General features: G+C 39.7%; 1 protein-coding gene across 2 annotated transcripts in view; it reads right to left on the bottom strand.

The window, feature by feature from the left end:
• gucy1a2 (guanylate cyclase 1, soluble, alpha 2) overlaps positions 1–19,626 on the bottom strand; it is a 40,985-nt gene that overhangs the window by 9,086 nt on the left and 12,273 nt on the right. Inside the window, exons 5-8 of one of the 2 annotated variants that reach the window (XM_054793323.1) lie at positions 9,599–9,811; positions 7,193–7,465; positions 5,368–5,511; positions 37–191 (exon numbers count right to left, since the gene is read on the bottom strand). In XM_054793323.1, coding sequence (XP_054649298.1) covers positions 37–191; positions 5,368–5,511; positions 7,193–7,465; positions 9,599–9,811 — 785 coding nt within the window. The remainder of the gene's footprint in view (positions 1–36; positions 192–5,367; positions 5,512–7,192; positions 7,466–9,598; positions 9,812–19,626) is intronic. The other variant, XM_054793324.1, reaches the window with a different exon arrangement.

Raw genomic sequence — 19,626 nt, 5'->3', positions numbered from 1 at the left:
CATTCAGTGCTTACAGCGTATGAGCGTGACACTTACTGGTAAGTCGTAGGACTGACATTGATACACCTGGGATGACTCCCCGATTCAAACTTGCTGGCCAGAGTCACATTGTTCCCAAACAGACAATATCGTGGCATTTTAACACCGACAACACCAGCCAGGACTGAACCTGTGTGGATGCCGATCCTCAGCTGCAGACAAAGACGGAAGACAACAAGTGGGTTTTATCAAGGGTGCTCTGTGTATTTCATCTACACACATTAACCACTTTCCCAGATTAGAAAATCCAAGCCAAACATTTATATTACAAAAATACAGTACTGTGCAAAAAGTCTTTGGCTGACTCTTTTGTCGTTTTAATGAACTATTTCACAGCAATCATCTATTAGAGGTAAGCCATTTGTGCTATTTTCAAATATGTTGCACAATATACATATAACAATATTAATAACAGTCTATAGTTATTAAGATATCCCCCCAAATGAAGAACAATGATGAAAGTAATATACATTATAATACACAGAACTAGTTTGGACACAAATGCTGAGGTTATAAAGAAGGTATGTTTAAACTTATGACAGGTTCTGTATATTATTCCATATTTACAGTATCAGTATCAAAGCCTCTGTCTCCATCACTTCTTAGCATTTTTCAATACTACCAAACTAATGAATAAGCAACGTATTAAAGAATTCATAAACCCATTGTGTGGCTTTTGTTTTCAGGAGCCTTCGCTCTGGCTGGAGGTGGGCACCCCTGCTGCTGATTGGCTGTGTGGCTGCTTAAAACTTAAAATTACTTAACTACTTAAAACCGATTGTTTGCAGCTGGGAGATGTCAGTTCTTTCCTCCAAGCTCAGGCTACCCCACTCGCTTGGACTTTTTGGACATTTAATAGCTGTTGTGTCTCCTCATAGTATGCCCACTTGTTTTCCTGCTGTCCAGCCTGGCGCTCTGATTTTCTTGGTTTTATAACAGTACGTTTTTCATGGTGCCTTTTGTCATTTCAGGTGTAGCGCACCATCGCACCACACGTGTGGATTTTGCTCCCTCCTTTGTTGTACTTTGTGTGACTCTCATTAGAGAGTTTTTGTTTTTCGACCTCACGCCCCTTCACCTGAGTTCTAGACCTACACACCATGTAAAACCCCTTACTTTAAACTGATGTAAAGTCGTTTTGCTGTTAGATTAAAGCATTATATTACAACGTTAAGTTAGCTTGATAACAATAATATTCTTAACTATTGAAGAATTAATTCGTGTTAAATCAGTCCTGGCGTACTAGAAATAGTACCCAGTAGTACCTGCTTTTGCCAATGGAAACGTGTCAATGGCAGGTAGAAGTGTGGTGAGTCATGTGACTACAATACAGTATAAAAGTGGCAAAAGCACTCAAAATAGTGTGCGGGTTCTAAAAAGAAATACCGTGTTCCCTCGCTACATTGCGGTTCACCTTTCGCAGATTAGCTGTTTTGCAGATTTTTTTAAGTACAATTTTGCATATAATTTTTTTGAACAGTATATGAACGCGCATTGTGTTATGCGCCCCTTGTGGTGTATTAGAGCGATCTATCTGTACTCTACGTTTTATGTGTCTGTTATTGTATTTACTACTGCTACCAGTACAGGGTGTTGTATACTCATGTGAGCATTTAAGACGTGTGCTGCTGGGGTAAAGATTTCGTCCCTCCACCTCCTCAGCCAGCTAAATATAGAGCCACAACGGTCCTGATTGGCTCAGGGAGAACCCGCCCATTGTGTTCTGTGTTCTGATTGGCTGTAGACCATTGTCAATCAATCTCCAGCGATCGCTAGGGCACCATTATGGGATACTGTAAATGAATCTTAAATACTACAACAGGAGTAATACGGTGAGTCACTTAATCATTTCTTGTGTCCAAGAGCTTGATCGTTAAAATTCTAATGCAATTTGAACTTTGAGAGTTTTTAAACAAGACAGACCTGTCTGAGAAAAATGTATAAAGAGTGGAAGGGGTTTTAAAGCATATATAATAACCTTAAAGCATATATAATAATTGCAAACAAATAAAGTTGGCCACTTTGCAGATTTCACTTATTGCAGGCTATTATGGGACCCGATCCCCCGCGATAAACGAGGGAACACTGTAATCAAAAATTTCATTTAAAGCTCACTCAAGACAAATTAAATCTTTTTCTTCATGAGGACCCACACATGCGGTGAGCAGACATGCAAGACCGTGTAGCCCAGTAGATTCCTAATGATCCACTAGAAGAGCATCTCATCACCTTGGTAACCCACGCAACTGTGTGCATGCCAACACACGGCAAGGTAGTCATGGCAACACAAGGGGATGGGGGTAGTGAGGCAGAGAGAACAGAAAGAGAGAGAGACAGAGACAGAAACCAAGGGACAGTATCGGTTGAGGAAATAGAAATATACCGATCATGGCATGGGTAAGACCTCAAAAGCACATTAAAGAGGTTGATTTTCTGGTGTACTACACATCATACAGTAAATGTACCGGGATTCTAGACTATTATGTGATGTGTGTGTTGCAGATATGCATCTCTGAAACACAAAAAGTTCATCAAAATATTCATTTTATTGAATCAACACTGTTTTGGCAGACCTAATTTCAGTTTTTTTCAGATGCTTTGTGAGATAAACACGTGAATGCATACTAAGACCACTTACAATAATCTTCGTTCACAGCAGGTTAGACAAAATGAATCCATCCCTGATATTGACGCCTCAGCTACGCACACACTCACACCATGAACACAAACACACTGGCATCTAAAGTTGAAGCAGTGGTAAACCGATGTTGTTAAAGCTCAATGTGTATTCCCTGATGGTTATATTTCTCTGCAAGTCTCGATCTCAACCTCTCCAACACTCATCTTTTTTTCTCCCTCGCAGCTCTCATGCTAGTTTGCATAACTGTGCAACATTGGCTGGAGTTGAGTGCACTCACTGAACAGCATTTATCAAGTGTTGATTATGGCCATAGCTCTCCTTTGGACCAACAAGAAGGGAACTGGACAATGAAGAGCACAAGCAAGGGTGTAACAAACACAGAAAATAAGCTGCGTGACAAAAAGAAAGACAGGTGAAGAATGGAAGGAGAAGGACATGGACGATGAGGAAAAAGACAGAGGGAGAAAATGGAAGAGCAAGCGTGCCGGCCAAAACCGCTTGGCAAGGCTCTTCTATTTTGAGACAAATGGAAAGCACAGAGAACCTCTGTGTTGTCTGTTAATCAGCAATTATGCCTGTCCTTCTCTCACACACACATATTGTTTCTGAGTAATCCTTTTGATGTATTTTTGATACATAGGTTGAAACCAGAAGCAGTTGGGAGCACAACAATCACAACTAGAGATGCTCAATATTGGCTTTCTTACTGATATCTGATATTGTCTAGCACTTCATTACCAATACCAACATAGGCAGCAGCTCTTCCAACAAACTAATGTCGTGTAATGAACACATTATGCTTCTTTTACTGTGATGCCAGCGGATGCATTTGACAAATACACACTGTATGCAAAATATGACAAATATTGCAGTATGCAATACAAGTTAAAGAAAACATGCCAAGTGATTATTTCTGGGGTGTGATATTAGATACTACTAATATCACTACCTTACTGCCCGCCCGCTCGCATAACTAGCAATTTATGTCATGCTCCGAATGACAGGTTGGACTTTAGCTTTGGGTTAGTTTTCTCCTCACTCTTTTGGACCATCCTGTGTGTTCACCTAATCTAAATCCAGTTGCAAACATTTGGAGATGGATGACAAGGGAAGTTTACAAAAATGGACATCAATCAAAGACATTGGATGTCCTCCGTGAAGCCATCTTCACCACCTGGAGCAACATTCACACTAGCCTCCTGGAAACGCATGCCCAAACTGATTATTGAGGTGATTAACAAGAATGCCGCAGGTGTTCATTATTGAGTCCTTTTTTGAAAAGGGGTTTGTTATTTTTTTTTTAGCAATGGGCTTAAACTTTTGATCAGCTGATGAACAGCCTATTTCAGTTTAATGATTGTTTGCTTACTTGCTTATTCTTTTTTTTTTGTCTCACTCCCATTTTTTCTTTTTGTATTTTGAAGCTCTACTGAGAACCTTCCTAAGATTCAACAGTGAAAAATGGAAATTCTTGCAATTTTTCAACTGGCCTTTTGATTTTATTTTGATCAGGCGTGTAACAGGGCAGAGAGAAAGGAAATGGCAGCACATCACATCTTCATTTCATTATCATCAGAATCAATTTTGAACTCATTAAGCAACGCTGAATTTTCCACTGTTTGTATATTTTGGTTCACAAAAGCTGTTATGTAAAAGCATTTTTTTAAAGGTGCTATGGCAAGGAACAACAAGAGGAAACGACTCCTTTGACAGTGTAGGACAGGCCTGCCTAGGAGGTTACTACGTACACATTCACAAACATTTGGCCATCCAATCACATATTGAAAACAAGATTAAATAAGAAACCCACTATAATAACATTCAATCCACACACATACACAGAACGTGCTGTGCACTGAACTGCTGTTAGTGTTATTGTGTTTTTAAATTAAAGCACAGGCGGTGAAGCTTGTATGCATAAAATACATGACAGCATTTAAGGTGCATCATGTCTCTTTCCTTTTCCCATAAATATTCACTGAACCATTTGCATATAAAATGTAATCCAACAGGTCTGTTGCAAACCTTCTCCACCCTTTATAGGAAGTACTGTTTGATTCATGCGTTGCAATGCATTGGCAATGTTTCTTCATGTTTACACATTCAAGTACAACAACTGAGATTAGAGGCAGTTTACACAAAATGGTTTCTAGATAAAAACACATGACATAAAAACAATGTTGTTTTGACCATGTGATTATACAGCAACAGTGTTTTGGAGAAAGAAAGCACATTAAGTACAAAACATGTTTTGGAAGGACAGGATGGTCGTTACCGTTTTCTAAAATCTCCTGTATGACGGAAAAGACATTTTGAAAGTTGCAGTCAATTGCACGTGTGGGTGGTTAGGCCATAAAAAGAAGGTACATCTTTTCTATCGAGACGTATTTCTTACCTTCATTGGATGAGTCAACCCATGCACAACGAAGAGCAATCCGAAGGCGATATTTCTGATTTACATTTGAACGGAAGTGTGCCTTTGCATATGCATCTTTTAGTTCATCACAAAGTCACACCACCTACTAGTATGTGTATTTGTATGGAAAAATAAAAATAAAACATTGCGTAAACAGGCCGTCTCACGCTTGACACTTATGTCAAACTAGAGGAAACAGTAGTTGTATAGCTTGCATAACTACGGTGAATATATACTTGTCTCTACTTCAGCTATACCAGAGAGAACTCACCTTGATAGGCTTCCCATCAGGTGTCAGCACTTCCTCAGAAAGTTCCATCATCTTCAGAGCCATGTGTGCAATGGGCCTTGCATGACTCTCAACCTTCTTGTGAAGGCCTCCAGCCACACAGTAGGCGTCACCTATGGTCTCTATCTGTGGGAAAAATTAACGTTAGTAGCCTTTTATTATAATGACCACGTTTTACATGAATCACACAAGACAGAAAAACAATGGGCCCGATACACCAATATGCTCGTAAGAATTGTCTTCAATTTGTTGTAAGAAAGGTTCTTAAGAAAAGTGGGATTCAGGAAGAGATCTTAAGATGTGCATGATTGTTACAATTACTAAGGCTGACAAATAATTACATTTTCTAATCATCTTAATCACAGATTTCAAATTAATTCATCATGATTAATCACCATTTTCAACTATGTTATAAATATGCCAATTTTTAAAAATTTAATTTCAATTTTAAGAGATTTTTTTTTTTTACATATATAGGCCAGACTTGTCAATAAGCCGCAGGTGTCCACGTTGTAACGTGGCAAAATTACACAGAAAGACGCTATAAACCTTGCAGTCCTACCTAACCTTGGTGTTCCCCCCTCTTTAGATTTTCAGTTTTTCAGGAGTTCAACAGCTGCCATGGTCCAAGAGATACATACAGTATAAGGTGTTGGAATTGCACTACTGTTCATGTGTTCAGGTCACACTCTCTGGAGATGCTACACTGTGACTTGGTCTGCTGTCATAAGTGAGAGGTGTGGCTTGCCATGAAGACCATGGATTAATTACATTAACATTTTTACCAAAATAATTTAGTTATTGGTGACAGCCGTACAATTTAGATATTATAACTGTACAGTTACAGAAAATATAATCCAAATTATTTTTGTTCATGTAACACTCAAATTTGAATTTGAGAAAAAAAATGTAAAAAATAATTCTCTGGACTGTTCTAGCACTCCATTTCGCCCCAATTGCTTCAAGACATGATTAATCGCTACTACTACTTGCTGCAGAATTATTTCCTTAAGTCAAACTAGTGTGCGTCTTAGACAAACAGGCCCTTACAGAAGGGAAAAGAGCAGATACACAAGGCTAGGGAAAAAAAATGAGGTGAAAAGGGAAAACAGGGAGAAAAACTGCTCTCATTTGAGCGTTCCAGCGGCTAAGTCATTTAGACAGTAACCATGACGATGTCATCACACGGGCGCCTCAATTTCCTCACTGTGTCCACCTGTGTTTGTGTTATATTTTACACACATACATTTACTCACAGCAGATAAATCTGCTCGGAGATTGAGAAAGAATTTTGTTTTAAGGCCAGAACTATAGCACATTGTGTACCCACAGACACAAGAACACACAAAGGCACGTCTGAGTTTGCGAATGTGACACCATGCAGACTCAGTTCGGGCAAATGGGCTATTTTAACTCATCAAATTCTGTTTTTGTCATACCCATCAGTCCAGGGGTGTCCAACCATTTTCCAAAGAGGGTCACATGTAGAAAAACTGAAGGATGAGGAAGCCACTATGAAACATTTCGGGTATTAAAGATGTTAAAACCAATCTAATGTAGGTCAATCTATGAACAAAACATCAATACCATCTTTGTGTTATAGGTGACAAAGCAAATTAATGTAATAATATATGTCATTAATTTTTTATTAATTTCATTTTTAAAATATGCAATTAAAAAAAAGCTGCTGGCCAAAAATGATCCCCGAGGCACACTCTGGACACCCCTGCCTTAGTGTGTTGTGGCTCACCCAAACACACACTCATATGCGAGTTAGGCATACTGTACATCATTTTTGTCTACTGACCTTATAAACATCCAGAATGCCACACTGGTAGTCGAAACGAGTGTATAGCTCATTCAGCATGGAGATGACCTGCATAGGTGTGCACTGTGCACACACAGCAGTGAAGCCCACGATGTCTGAGAACAGCATGGTGACGTCATCAAACTTGCGAGCGGGCACTGGTTGACCCTGCCACAGTTTCTGGGCCACATCACCTGGAAATATGGAATAAAGGAGGTCCACAGTTCTTCTTTTTTCCTCCTCCAGTGCCTGGTGAGTGCGCTCTAATGTGGCCTAAAAGAAGAGGACGAGGAAGAGAGAGTAAAGAGATGGAGATTAAGAGGTTTTGTTTGGGGTGCTTTGCTTTGATGAAGGCACTGACGACAATGGTACCGGGATGTGGGAGTACTGCACCAGATTAAAACTGCTGCTGCATGTAAATGTATCTGCGTGTTAATTTGATTTTTTTCAGAGTGTGTGTGTTTGTGTCTGCATGCGATTATTTGTGTCTGTGGGCGGGCTCCTCTGAGTCTGTCTGATGTACTGCTCTACTACCGTTCATCCAGGCAAGTTGAGAGAAATACATCTATTTATGAGTGTGGCCTGGGGGAGTAGTAACAGAAAGATGATGCACAGAGCAGGGTCATGGGATTGGGTCAGAACCTAGTGACTTGCTCACGGATGCTTTGAAAGCAAATTACAAGAGCAAGTCCCAGGAGCTCCGCTTATGCAGTCAGTCTGGCAATGGTGAGATTTGACTCATCAGTAGAAGTGATGCAACAGATTTAATTGTACATGATGGGAACCGCACCACATAGCAATAACTCCATACTGATTTACACTTTCAAAATAAAGTTTGGATTAAAAACATTGCCTGTAAAGTGGAACCTCTAAATTTGTACAATAATGAGTTAAATCAAAATTTCTAGAAATAATTGCACAAAAAAAGGAAACACAAAAACCCAGAGTTTGAACTGCCATGAGCATAAGATTTGCTGATGTCTCTGGAGACATCAGCATAGCATTTTTGTAATGCCATCAAGAAATGATACCAAACATAGCTAAGAGGAGAAATAAGATGATAGCCGCCGAACCTGATATGTAACATGTAGCAATGAAAGCGATACACACATCTCAGTCCTGGCTGCTCAGTACAAGAACGCTTAAGACAACAAGCGTTTTAAAAGAAGGGAAATAATGCTGTAGCGAGAACTACCTTTAGTATTAATGAACGGAGAATCGCCTCCTAAAGGCAAGCAGTAATCCCTCTGCACATTTGTCAAGGTTACGTGTCACCAGAGCGTCGGCATATTATTCATTGGTTTACCATTGTACAATTAACGGTGCTTAACTTCTTTTTACACTTGTATGACACTCAAGAATGTTAAATGTCACTTACAGTAAAACATTTCAATTTATTGTTGATGTCTGATGAGACATCTGTTGTTGTTGCTTAATTTATTGGTATATATGTTTATGTTTCTTATGTTCTTATTCTTTCTTGTGTTTTCTTTCTTTTCTTGGGAGAATGAACAGAGTAAGATTTTCATTGCATAGTATAACTGCTGTTTTACCATGCACATGACAATAAAACTCTCTTGAATCTTGACTGTACCTGCCTTGGTTAGGTACTGCATGGGGGCGCTAACCGTTGAAAATTGAATATTCCGCCCACTTCCAGCTCCGACGCCGCAAGTCACACCCCATACAACACACACGCAAGCACATTAGTCATGTTTGTTGTCAGCTAACAATAGCAATTTAGCAAAGTTTAGCTACTAACCTTAGCTATCATTGAATGTATAGCCTATCATAACCACACAATGACTACAAATAGTTGGTCGCTTCTCTGAGACAGCTGGTGTATATGTGCACATGCCACCATCATTTACGTGAATACCAGAGACAGGTGAGGGAACGCCTTGCATGGCAATCCTCTTATTCTAAATTTTTTACAAAGTTTAACTTCAAATTGTGAAAAATATAGACAATTACGTGTTCAATCTGTTCTTTTAAACCATTATTGGTATTCAGAAGGTCGTAAACAGGTTTTCTATGCTATATCTAAGGAAATACTCAATTTTTCAAAAAGGAATCCTACTTCGTGAAAATTCACTTATCACAATCGGGTCTGCAACCAATTAACCATGACAAACGAGGGATTACTGCACTAAAAATAGTGTTATAAATCATTGGTTGTTGGCTACATACTTTAAACAGGACATGCAGGAAAATATGGTGAGTAAAATCAAAATCATTATAAAGAGGAGATACAGTTTTTTCATGAGACAGTGTTCAGAGTTGTGGAAACATGATTCTAAACTTGAACAAATCAAAGATCCAGCAGTGGATTGTGTTCGAAGCGTGCGAGTCCACTCTATAGTCAAATTCTAACAAAAAAAAGGAAAAGACTGGCCATGATTCTACCTTTAGTTTGTCCATTCTCTTTTTGAGTCCATCCTGAGCTTTGGCCTGTTCCCCCACCAAGATAACGTCCCGTGTGGCATCATGGATGGGAATGTCTGACAGGTAAAGGCCCCGGCCCATGAGCTCCTCCAATTTGTCAACACGCGGTGAGCCCAGAAACATCAGGGAGGAGGACTCGGGCACATGGATCATCTGACCCTTCAACTCCATGACCTGGCCATTAAATGACATGAAGACATAAATGAATGACACGCTCAATGACAATTACATGCTTTCTCAATCCTTCATTTAGAGATTTAAAGTATGTCTTCAAATTTCTTGATTTAGTTTTGGAAGCAATGCTTGATTGCTCTGCATGCCTACGGAATTGCAATGTTGTACACCAAAGATTATTACAGCAACATTGGTGGTTTAGATACTATGACAAAAGCCTTCAAGCAAGGCTTAATGTATAATGCATGTTGGCTGTATGGGAGGAAAAGCTTTTAAAAGCGGGTGTCCTACTTAGGTCGGACATATGTCCATCTAAATATCTAATATCTGAATGACACATATGAAACAAATGTCTCACTTGAATGTTGCTATATGGTTGGTTTCCATAAGCCTCCTGAAAAAGTCAAGCACGTTATTCCCTGCACAAAGGCAGATCACCTTAAAAGATGGGGAAAGACATTACACCCCTGTTGAATATGAATACTCGCAAAATCAAGGCGCATACTCGAGTAGATTGACTCTTCACCTCTATCTCCACACAATTTCTATTAACCAGCCTCAGCCCGTTTCTTCCTTCTGTTTACTTGATCTCATTCCATCTTCACCTGCTTTTCATACACAAACTTGCTCTCTCTCTGTCTCCTCCATCCCCGCTCTATCTTTCTCCGTAGTGTCAGCTAGATTATTCCGCTGGTGAGCACACTGCAGCCCTGTTTTATTTATAGCACAAGGCTCTCCTCGGTCTGCATAAAACATACAGGCTGCATTACACACACAAAGACATATTTTTGCTACACAGAAGCACACAAACACCACGGAGACGTCTATTTTCCAAGAAACACCAACATAAAAAAACACAAACAAATGCACACATGGAGTCTGTACCCCACAGGATGGAAGTTCCAAGCGGACACCCTAAAACACATTGAATGATTAGTGTGACGTACTGTTTGAAAGACATTCACAGCTACACAGATGAAGGCACACCTCTCTGAACTCTATTAGGAGTACACAATTGCTGACATTTTGAATAACAAGCATACGTTGCATACGTTCAAAATCAGAAAGTCAGAAGGACAGCAATATGGGCTGATGTTTACTGAGGTTGTGTCAGGCCAAGTGGGAGGGCTAACCTCACACATGCTGGTGATCATCGCCATGGAGACTGTAAAATCAGGAAACTGAGATATAAGTGATACAGTGATTCTGCCTGTGTTTTTATTCTCAGGGCTTTCGCCGAGTGTGTGAGTCACTGGAAACCACAGTGGACACAAATGTTAACTACCTGAACTACCTCTCCTTTCAGTGTGCCCTTCAGATTTGTACAAGTAACGAAGGTGATAAGAGAGAATAGTAGTCCAGATGTGATGACTTGCTCAGTTTGATTTGGTTCAGCGAATAAGCACAGCATAGCAGATATTTACATTCCCACCACATCAAGGCTGCTTGAACATGTGTTAGACTGATGTTAAGGTTTTTTATTGACTGACTGGCTCAATTGTAGTTTAAAATGTCATGTCTAGATATTGCAACATCTATATTATCCAAATCTTCCTGAGCTAGCTACCTAAAAGTTTATTACATTTATTCTGAAAATAGTATACACATACGGAACTAAAACAAACCAGCATAACACATACAAAAATAGTCTCAACAAACACCTTTTTAAAAACGTTTAGGGACGTAGTCAAGCTAAACTATTCTGTAAGACTGCAGATGATAGTCGAAAAATGTCAAGGTCAAATTTTCATTCAATATAACTTAAAAAGTTTGTCTGAAAATTCATTGTATACCAAGACAAAATGAATGTGATCGAACCAAACAACATGTTTAGCACTAGGCAGAGAGCTAAAGCACAAAACGTGCATGAGTGATAACATTGTCAAAGTGTATATCAAGGTGAACAAAACATTGTAAGCAGAGGACAGTATGTCATGTTCTACTTCCGTATGTAACAAAGTGGCTACACTAAGCACTTGTTCGAGGTCACTGCTTTGGTAATGTCTGGAAGCATTTTTATTCACTGTGTGACTTTGGGAACTGTGCATAATGGTTAAAAATTTAAAAAAAATTACTAATAAATATAAAAATAGTATGATATACACCATAATTTCCGGTGCATAAGCCACTGTTTTTTTTCTCACGCTTTGAACCCTGCGGCTTGTACATCGATCCGGCTAATTTATGGCTAAAACTACAGTTCCCATGACGCTTAGAGTCCAGCTTCAGGAAGTAGTGCAGTGGACGCTAGTATCGCATTTTGAAGTCTTATGCAGTGATCGTGTCTTGCTCGAATATGACAAGTTGGATCAAGTGTAGAATTACAATAGCTTCTGTTTGGATTGCTCGGACCGCCAACAGTCACTATGTAACAGTTTGATTTAACGCAGGTTGATTGGTCATGTCTGCAAAGTGGGGCGCATTGATGACGTCATGCACAACTGTTGTTGTGTAACGCTGTGCTCACACGTCCTGTTGAATAGACAGAGCCAGCACATCCGCTCCAAAAGAGTATAAGTTTGTGAGTTTTTGTCTTGTCAAAGACTGACTTTAGACGCCCTACACCTAAGACGCTACACACTCACCAACGAGTTTCGAAAGGCTGGACTACTGCGTGATGAAGAGGACAACTCAAGCTAATTTGCCTCGAGACAAAAGACACCAAGAACAACAACGAAAGAAAGAGAGACTGACAAAGTGTGTGACCAAGGAATTATGAGGCTCTTCAATTGCGAAGAAGAGGACAACTTTAGTAGTTTTAGTTCCCAGGAGGAGGATGAGGACGGCGATGAATGACGTTTCTGGTAGGCGATTGTGTATCTAGCTATATTACACACACTGTTCGGCGCTGTTTGGAAAAAAGCATTTATTTAATCAAACGGTAAACAACTCTTTCTGTGTAACATCTTTCTGTGTACTACATATCCCATGTTACGACGTCGACACCTGCTGCTTATAGACAGGTGCGGCCTATATATAGTATGCACATATCTTTTTTTCTCTTTAAATTCAGGTGGTGCGGCTAATATACCGGTATAAAAATTTTAGTATGTAAATTGTAAACCTTTATCTAAATGAGGGGTGGGACAAAGTTATGACATGTTTGACTTTTGATATGATGTGTATCTCTAAAATAATAGGGTTATTCAATTAAAATTCTAAGAAGTCCATTACAGATTCAAGGTCTGTAACATAATAATGTACAGCATGCCGTTTCATTTAGTCCCACTTATACTGTCAGACGAAAAATTTCCATAGATTTCCAACAATTTGAAGTGTTGAATTTTGACAAACAAAATATTTATTAAATTCTTACAAGTATTAATGTGAAACAACACTTCTTCTACATATAGTACACTGATCAAAATGTTACATTTTGCAGTGTTGGATCTTAGGTTCTAAGTAGAGCTTCAAAATGCAAAAAGAAGCAATGGGAGTGAGACAAAAGTAAGTAAGAGTAAGTAAATGTAAGCAATTTACCCATCCGTCTTCTATGCCGCTTATCCTCACTAGGGTTACTGGAGCCTATCCCAGCTGACTTTGGGCAGGAGGTGGGGTACACCCTGGATTGGTTGCCAGCCAATCGCAGGACACATATAGACAAACAACCATTCACAATTTAGAGTCTTCAATTAACCCAACATATACACACAGGGAGAACATGCAAACTTCAACCAAAGACACCCAAGCGCAGATTCGAACCAAGATCTTCCAGACATGTGTGGCCAACATGCTAACTACTCGGCCACCGTGCGGCCATTGCAAACAACCATTAAAGTGAAATAGGCTGTTCATCAGCTGATCAAAGGTTTCAGACTGCAGCCTTTAAAACCCAAAATCATGGCAAAAATGTGGATTAAATGTCATTTTCTGTCAGGTATTCACACTGTGAGGATCTCTTCATGGCAAAGGCAAGAAAGCTTTTTCTCTCTTTGAAAGCGATCGGATTGTTGAGCTGCATAAGCAAGGTCTCTCGCAGCGCGCCATTGCTGCTGAGGTTGGAGGCAGTAGGACACTCACTTGAAACTTCTTAAAAGCTCCTGAGGGTTATGGAACAAAGTGAAGTGGTAGACCCAAAAAACGTCACAGGTCCTGAGCAGGAGGATCCGACTGGTTGTCCATCAAGATACCAGACGATCCTCGGCCCAAAAGACGGTTGTTAATGATGCCGAAAACAGAAGAAGGAGAGGATCATGGGGGAAATGTAACAAAATGGAATTGGAAAACGGACAGAAAAACAAGATAGAGAGGATAGTTGGAGGTTATGGATAGTATTTTGTGAGCAGACGCTGGCATGTCAACACACTCTCATTTGCATGAACAAGCACTGAGCAGCAAATACTCAATGAGTCAGCCTCTCTCTCACACACACAGACGTGCGTGCACACACACACACACATGCACACGCAAGCGCACAGCTATTATCTTGTCAGACCATGAATATTCAGTGGATCCCCACATATTCGCGACTCAGCATTCACAACGCTGCAAATTAGTGGATTTTTGATTGTGAAAAATGTTCTTTGTGGGAAAACTTGCCCATTTGTGTTTTTTCTCTCCAAAAATAGATAAATCGACTTTTATGTACTTTTAAAGCCTACTTCCATAGTCAAAGTTGTACATGAAATGCAAGCAGCATGGAACCAGGATAAACATAACATACAAATCACATTTTCATGGGATCTAGTATTTGCACTTTTCTTCATATTTACTAGTGATGCTATAAAACGCTAATGTCACAAAGAAACATTGGACCTTTGAGAATAATTTGTCTACCAAATATATTTTCTTAAATATACATGTGACTTGTACTGCAAGTTTGCCAATATTGAACAATATATACAAAATAAAGTGTCAAGCAGCACTTCAGTACTGAATAAACTAAACACGTTCTGGATGACATATTACTCCACTCTTACTGTTCCCTGCTGTTACCATATTTGAATCATGGTGTGGAGATATGGGGAAATAAGTGTAAAAGTGCACTTCATTCACAAACTACACTGCAAAAAAGGGTAATGAGGATAATCCACAATGTCTGTCGAGAACAGACAAACACTATTCCCAAAATACAAAATATTGAAATCCACAGATCCGGCACATTTTCAAAATGCTAAAATCATGCACATAGCAAATGATCTGCTTCGTGACAATATACGACTTTTTTTGTCATATGTCATTCAAAATATCTATTAAAAACATCTGTTTTAAAGCATGTAAAAACTTTTAGCATATGAATAGGTGGAGTTATATTCTTGAATGGCTTGACTAAAGAACTAAAGTAGCAATGTACTAATATGAACTAGTTTAAGAAACAGTACAAGCATATGATTTTTACAAAGTATAAAGAGGGAGCAGAATGCTGAGAACCATAGTGTTTGATACCATTTATTAATTAATTAGCATTTAATAAATTATTATTATATAGTGTATTCTTTCATTATTCTTTCACTATTTCATAAATAAGAATATATTTACCATTTACCATTTTGGCCGCACGGTGGCCGAGTGGTTAGCATGTTGGCCACACAGTCAGGAGATCGGGAAGACCTGGGTTAGAATCTCCGAATCTTGGGCATCTCTGTGTGGAGTTTGCATGTCCTCCCTGTGTGTGCGTGGGTTTTCTCAGGGTACTCCGTTTTTCTTCCCACATTCCAAAAACATGCTTGTTCGGTTAATTGGCGACTCGAAATGGTCCATAGGTATGAATGTGAGTGTGAATGTTTGTCAATATGTGCCCTGCGACTGGCTAGCGACCAGTCCAGGGTGTACCCTGCCCAAAGTCAGCTGGGATAGGCTCCTGCATACTCCCGCAACCCTAATGAGGATAAGCGGCATAGAAAAAGGAAGGATGGATTTACAATTTTATTACTGTAATTATGTTAAGAATGTTCAAAATAAAGTGCCGGAAATTCCGGTGTATAAACTAAACTCATCACACAGCAACTTAACACTCAAAAGGTATACCTAAGAAATAATGGCTTTTCCACATTTGAAAATCACCAGATCTGTCATTCTGGTGTATGTCATTGCTCCACTAGTATTGTATTATGTACATTGCTCCCACATCCAAAAACATGCATGTTAGGTTAACTGGCGACTCTAAATTGCCCATAGGTATGAATGTGAGTGTGAATGGTTGTTTGTCTATATGTGCCCTGCGATTGGCTGGCGACCAGTCCAGGGTGTACCCCGCCTGTCGCCCGTAGTCAGCTGGGATAGGCTCCAGCATGCCCCTCCGACCCTAAAGAGGAGAAGCGGTATAGAAAATGGATGGATGGAAAAGTGGGCTACAAAGCATGAGATAATGCAGTAGATTGAAGAGACACTACATGACTCCAGTGCCCTCCTTGTGTTTACTGGTACACAGAAAGCAGGGGCATAGAGAGGTGGGATTTGACCTTTTCTGTCGGGCTTTGGATGTCTCTTGTACGGCCAATGTCCCTGGGTGACAAAAGGAAAGAAGTCAAACTGAAAATGCGCGCACACACACACACACAGTAGCCTACAGCATTGGGGGAGTGTCGCGCTATTTACTTTGGCCTGTCACCTTCTCTTGCTGCTCTTTCTAGTGAAAATGTCAGCCCATCCCTCTCTTTCTCTCTGTACTCTACTTTCTTGCAGAATCCATGTGGTACATGGAAGAGAGAAGACCACTAGTTTTGGTTTGGGGATGTTTTGGTGTAATGGGCCACAACAAAAGCAATCACCTGAGAGCTTTGTGTACCCCACTGTGACCTTTTCAATGCACAGAGTCTACACAATGATAGGAGGCCTGATACCAAATAAAAGTTCTTTTGAAAATAAAATATTCAATTACTGTACTCAGAATTTAAAAACACACATTAATCAAACAATGCCAGGACTTATATCGCTCAAAAATCATATTTTCTCCCCATTGTTGACAGAAAATAACAATATTTAACAGGTAGTAGCTTCTATTTTAGTTTAAGTTTTAGACACCTAGTACAGTGGTGCTATGGTTTTTGTTACCAATTTGTTCCAAAAGGTCAGGGGAAAACTGAAGCATACAAAAATCACCCCAAATATTGATAAAAAAATACATTTTATAGAAAATAAATATAGTTTTACATGCAATTATAAATGACAAATTAAATGGATAAATGAACATTTAACATCACTTTTACCTTTATTGAAGACCCTTGTTACGAACACACGAGGGGTGGAGATGGAGGAGGGGAGGGGAGTTTAGAGTTGGGGATCCACACCAACAACTTCTCAACATCTTTGATCGTTTGTGATCTCTGTTTCGTTAACACCTTTTCACAACATTAGATTCCTTGAGTTCTTATTTCTTCACCAGGATGGAACTTATTATTGATGCAGCAAATGGACTATTTATGTAATATTCTCATTTGAGTTTGCCAAAAAAAGAGGACCTATTATACTCATTTTGGGGCCTTTGTATTGAGTTCTGGACGCCTATAGAGCAGCTACACACGATAACCTGCACAGAAAGCTTTCCAGATCTTCCAGACTCTGCACCTCTTCCTGCAGTGTTTCCTACCTCCCGCCCAAACCGTCTGTGTAATTTAATCCACCCCCGGACCCCTCCAGGTACCGAGCCCATTCCTCTGTGATTGCTCACACTCCCAAGTGCCCCCCAGCACTTCCGGACAGCTGCCAAACCCCTTTTGTCAGATTACTTACACAAAATAAACACAGTTTGGACACTGATAAATTGTTACTTATAGCTTGCTCTTCTGACTCTTCAACACGATCAAGTAACATTGGAAAAGCGCCAGACTTTAGTAAGGGTTTGGCGGATAGTCCAGCTTCGTATTGGCCCATGTTCACCAAACAGTCTCGTGTGAAGTGCCGTTGACAGATGAGCATATTTTTCTCTTGCTGGCCAGGAATCAGCAACTCCAACCACTTCTGCCTGATGCTTACCTCTTTAGGTACACCCGAACAAACATTTCCTGGGAGCCATACGGTGCTAACATGGTGAACAAAGCAGAGCGAAGCAGAGCAAAGCAGAGCAGGAGGAGGGCAGGCCTACAGCGTTTGCCTGGGCATGCCACAAAAACTCTATAAAACAGCGTGCAGAGCCATCCAAACTGCTTTCAGGTCTCACTTCCAAATGCGCAAACCTCATTATGTGACGCGTTTGCATCGAGAATACAACATTGTAAAAACATTTATAAGTTAGAAAAGAGAAAAAGCCCTTTAAGCGGGGTTTACACTTGAACAAATTTTGCCTCTGCATTGTCCCGTAATTCACTGACAATGCGTATCATTTAGACGGTAGACCTGAAAAGAGTGAAGACTAGTTTGTGTACTGTTTGTGTTGTGTTTATGCACAAGTTACGCACTTGGAATGCAATTCCTGACCAAAAATGGTGCACATTGGCACAAAATGCCACGCTCTCGCACAAATTGGTTACACTTAAGTCAAGAACTGTGTAGTGTAGCTTATATTGCAGTACACACGTACGCATTGTTCTCGCATAGGTATGAATTGACACCACCGCTTCCCGCATCCGTGAAGTAGTCGTGCCATTATTTGGTCCCGTGTCACACCACGCTATAGCAGGCATCACCTCTAGCTTCAGTAGTTGCTCTATTTGTAAGGGACCTACAAGATGTTGAACTCCAGAGAAGAAGCTCTCATTGCAGAAAAGAAAAGTTATTTCGCAGATTCAGAAAGGGAATGCAGAAAAAGCAGGAAGACTGCATAACCCTAACTATAAAAAAGAAAACACAGTGTGGGTGAGGAAATTGCTGACTAGAAGACATCGCTTTGGGCATTATGATTAGTTATTAACAGAAATGACTTGCTCCAATAGGTGGTGGAAAAGTTAACCTGAGGCTTTGACTTCTGGCACGCATAATGTTTGTGAACTAGTCATGGACGCAACGTGAACGCACCACAATTATTCTCAAACAATTCGGGGCGTGCGTTCACGTTGTGATCACAAAGATTATGCGTAGCAGAATTTTGGAACATTTAAAAATGAAATTCTGCTCAGGCACGCAGCCCGCTCAGTTTACACATACCTCCCACCTGTTTACGACAAATTTACCCAAAATGGCATGCAAAATTGTGAATCACTGCAGGGACAAAATGCGTGCAAGTGTGTAAACATAGCTTTACAGGATACCGCTGTATTGTCAAAACTAAGTATTGCAACATTTGGTGTTGGGTGCATGCTAAAGGGTAAAATATAACAGTTTGTTACGTGCAATATTGTACGATAACAGAGGCAGTGTACCAGAACCAACAAAAAATGTCTGTGAAAATTTTCAGCCAAACTGTACAAAAACTGGGGTGTTTGAAAACCAAGGTTTGACTTTATATCCAACTTTGATAAACATGAAATTATACCCATATTCCCACACCACAGCACAACACTAATCAATCTCCCTGTCAATCAATCTTCTAGCCATGCAAGTATTCATTGATGTCACAGACTGTTCCAATCAATAAAGAACCAGATATAGAATACAACTCAAATTGATTCATTTGTGGATCATGCGTCTTCCAACAACAGCCTGTGGATGTAATACGCGATGGAATGACATAGAATGTGTAAAACAAATCAACTGTTTGATTCTCATTACTTTCACAAAAATTATGTCTTCCCAAAGAAAGAGATACAGGTATATATATATATATATATATATATATATATATATTAGGATAATATCCTAATATAATACCTGTTTTGTGGGTCATAATGAAGTATTATTGTCCAAAACCTCAACCCAAAATGTCAAATAAAAATATTTATTATTAACGACCTAATGTTCATTGTAACACTGACACAAATTAATCTTTTTGCGGAGTGTGA

The sequence above is a fragment of the Dunckerocampus dactyliophorus genome, chromosome 12, assembly GCF_027744805.1.
Source record: "Dunckerocampus dactyliophorus isolate RoL2022-P2 chromosome 12, RoL_Ddac_1.1, whole genome shotgun sequence".
NCBI classification, from domain to species: domain Eukaryota; kingdom Metazoa; phylum Chordata; class Actinopteri; order Syngnathiformes; family Syngnathidae; genus Dunckerocampus; species Dunckerocampus dactyliophorus.
The sequence above is the reverse complement of the archived record's forward strand: the minus strand, read 5'-3'. Positions and strand labels throughout refer to the sequence as shown.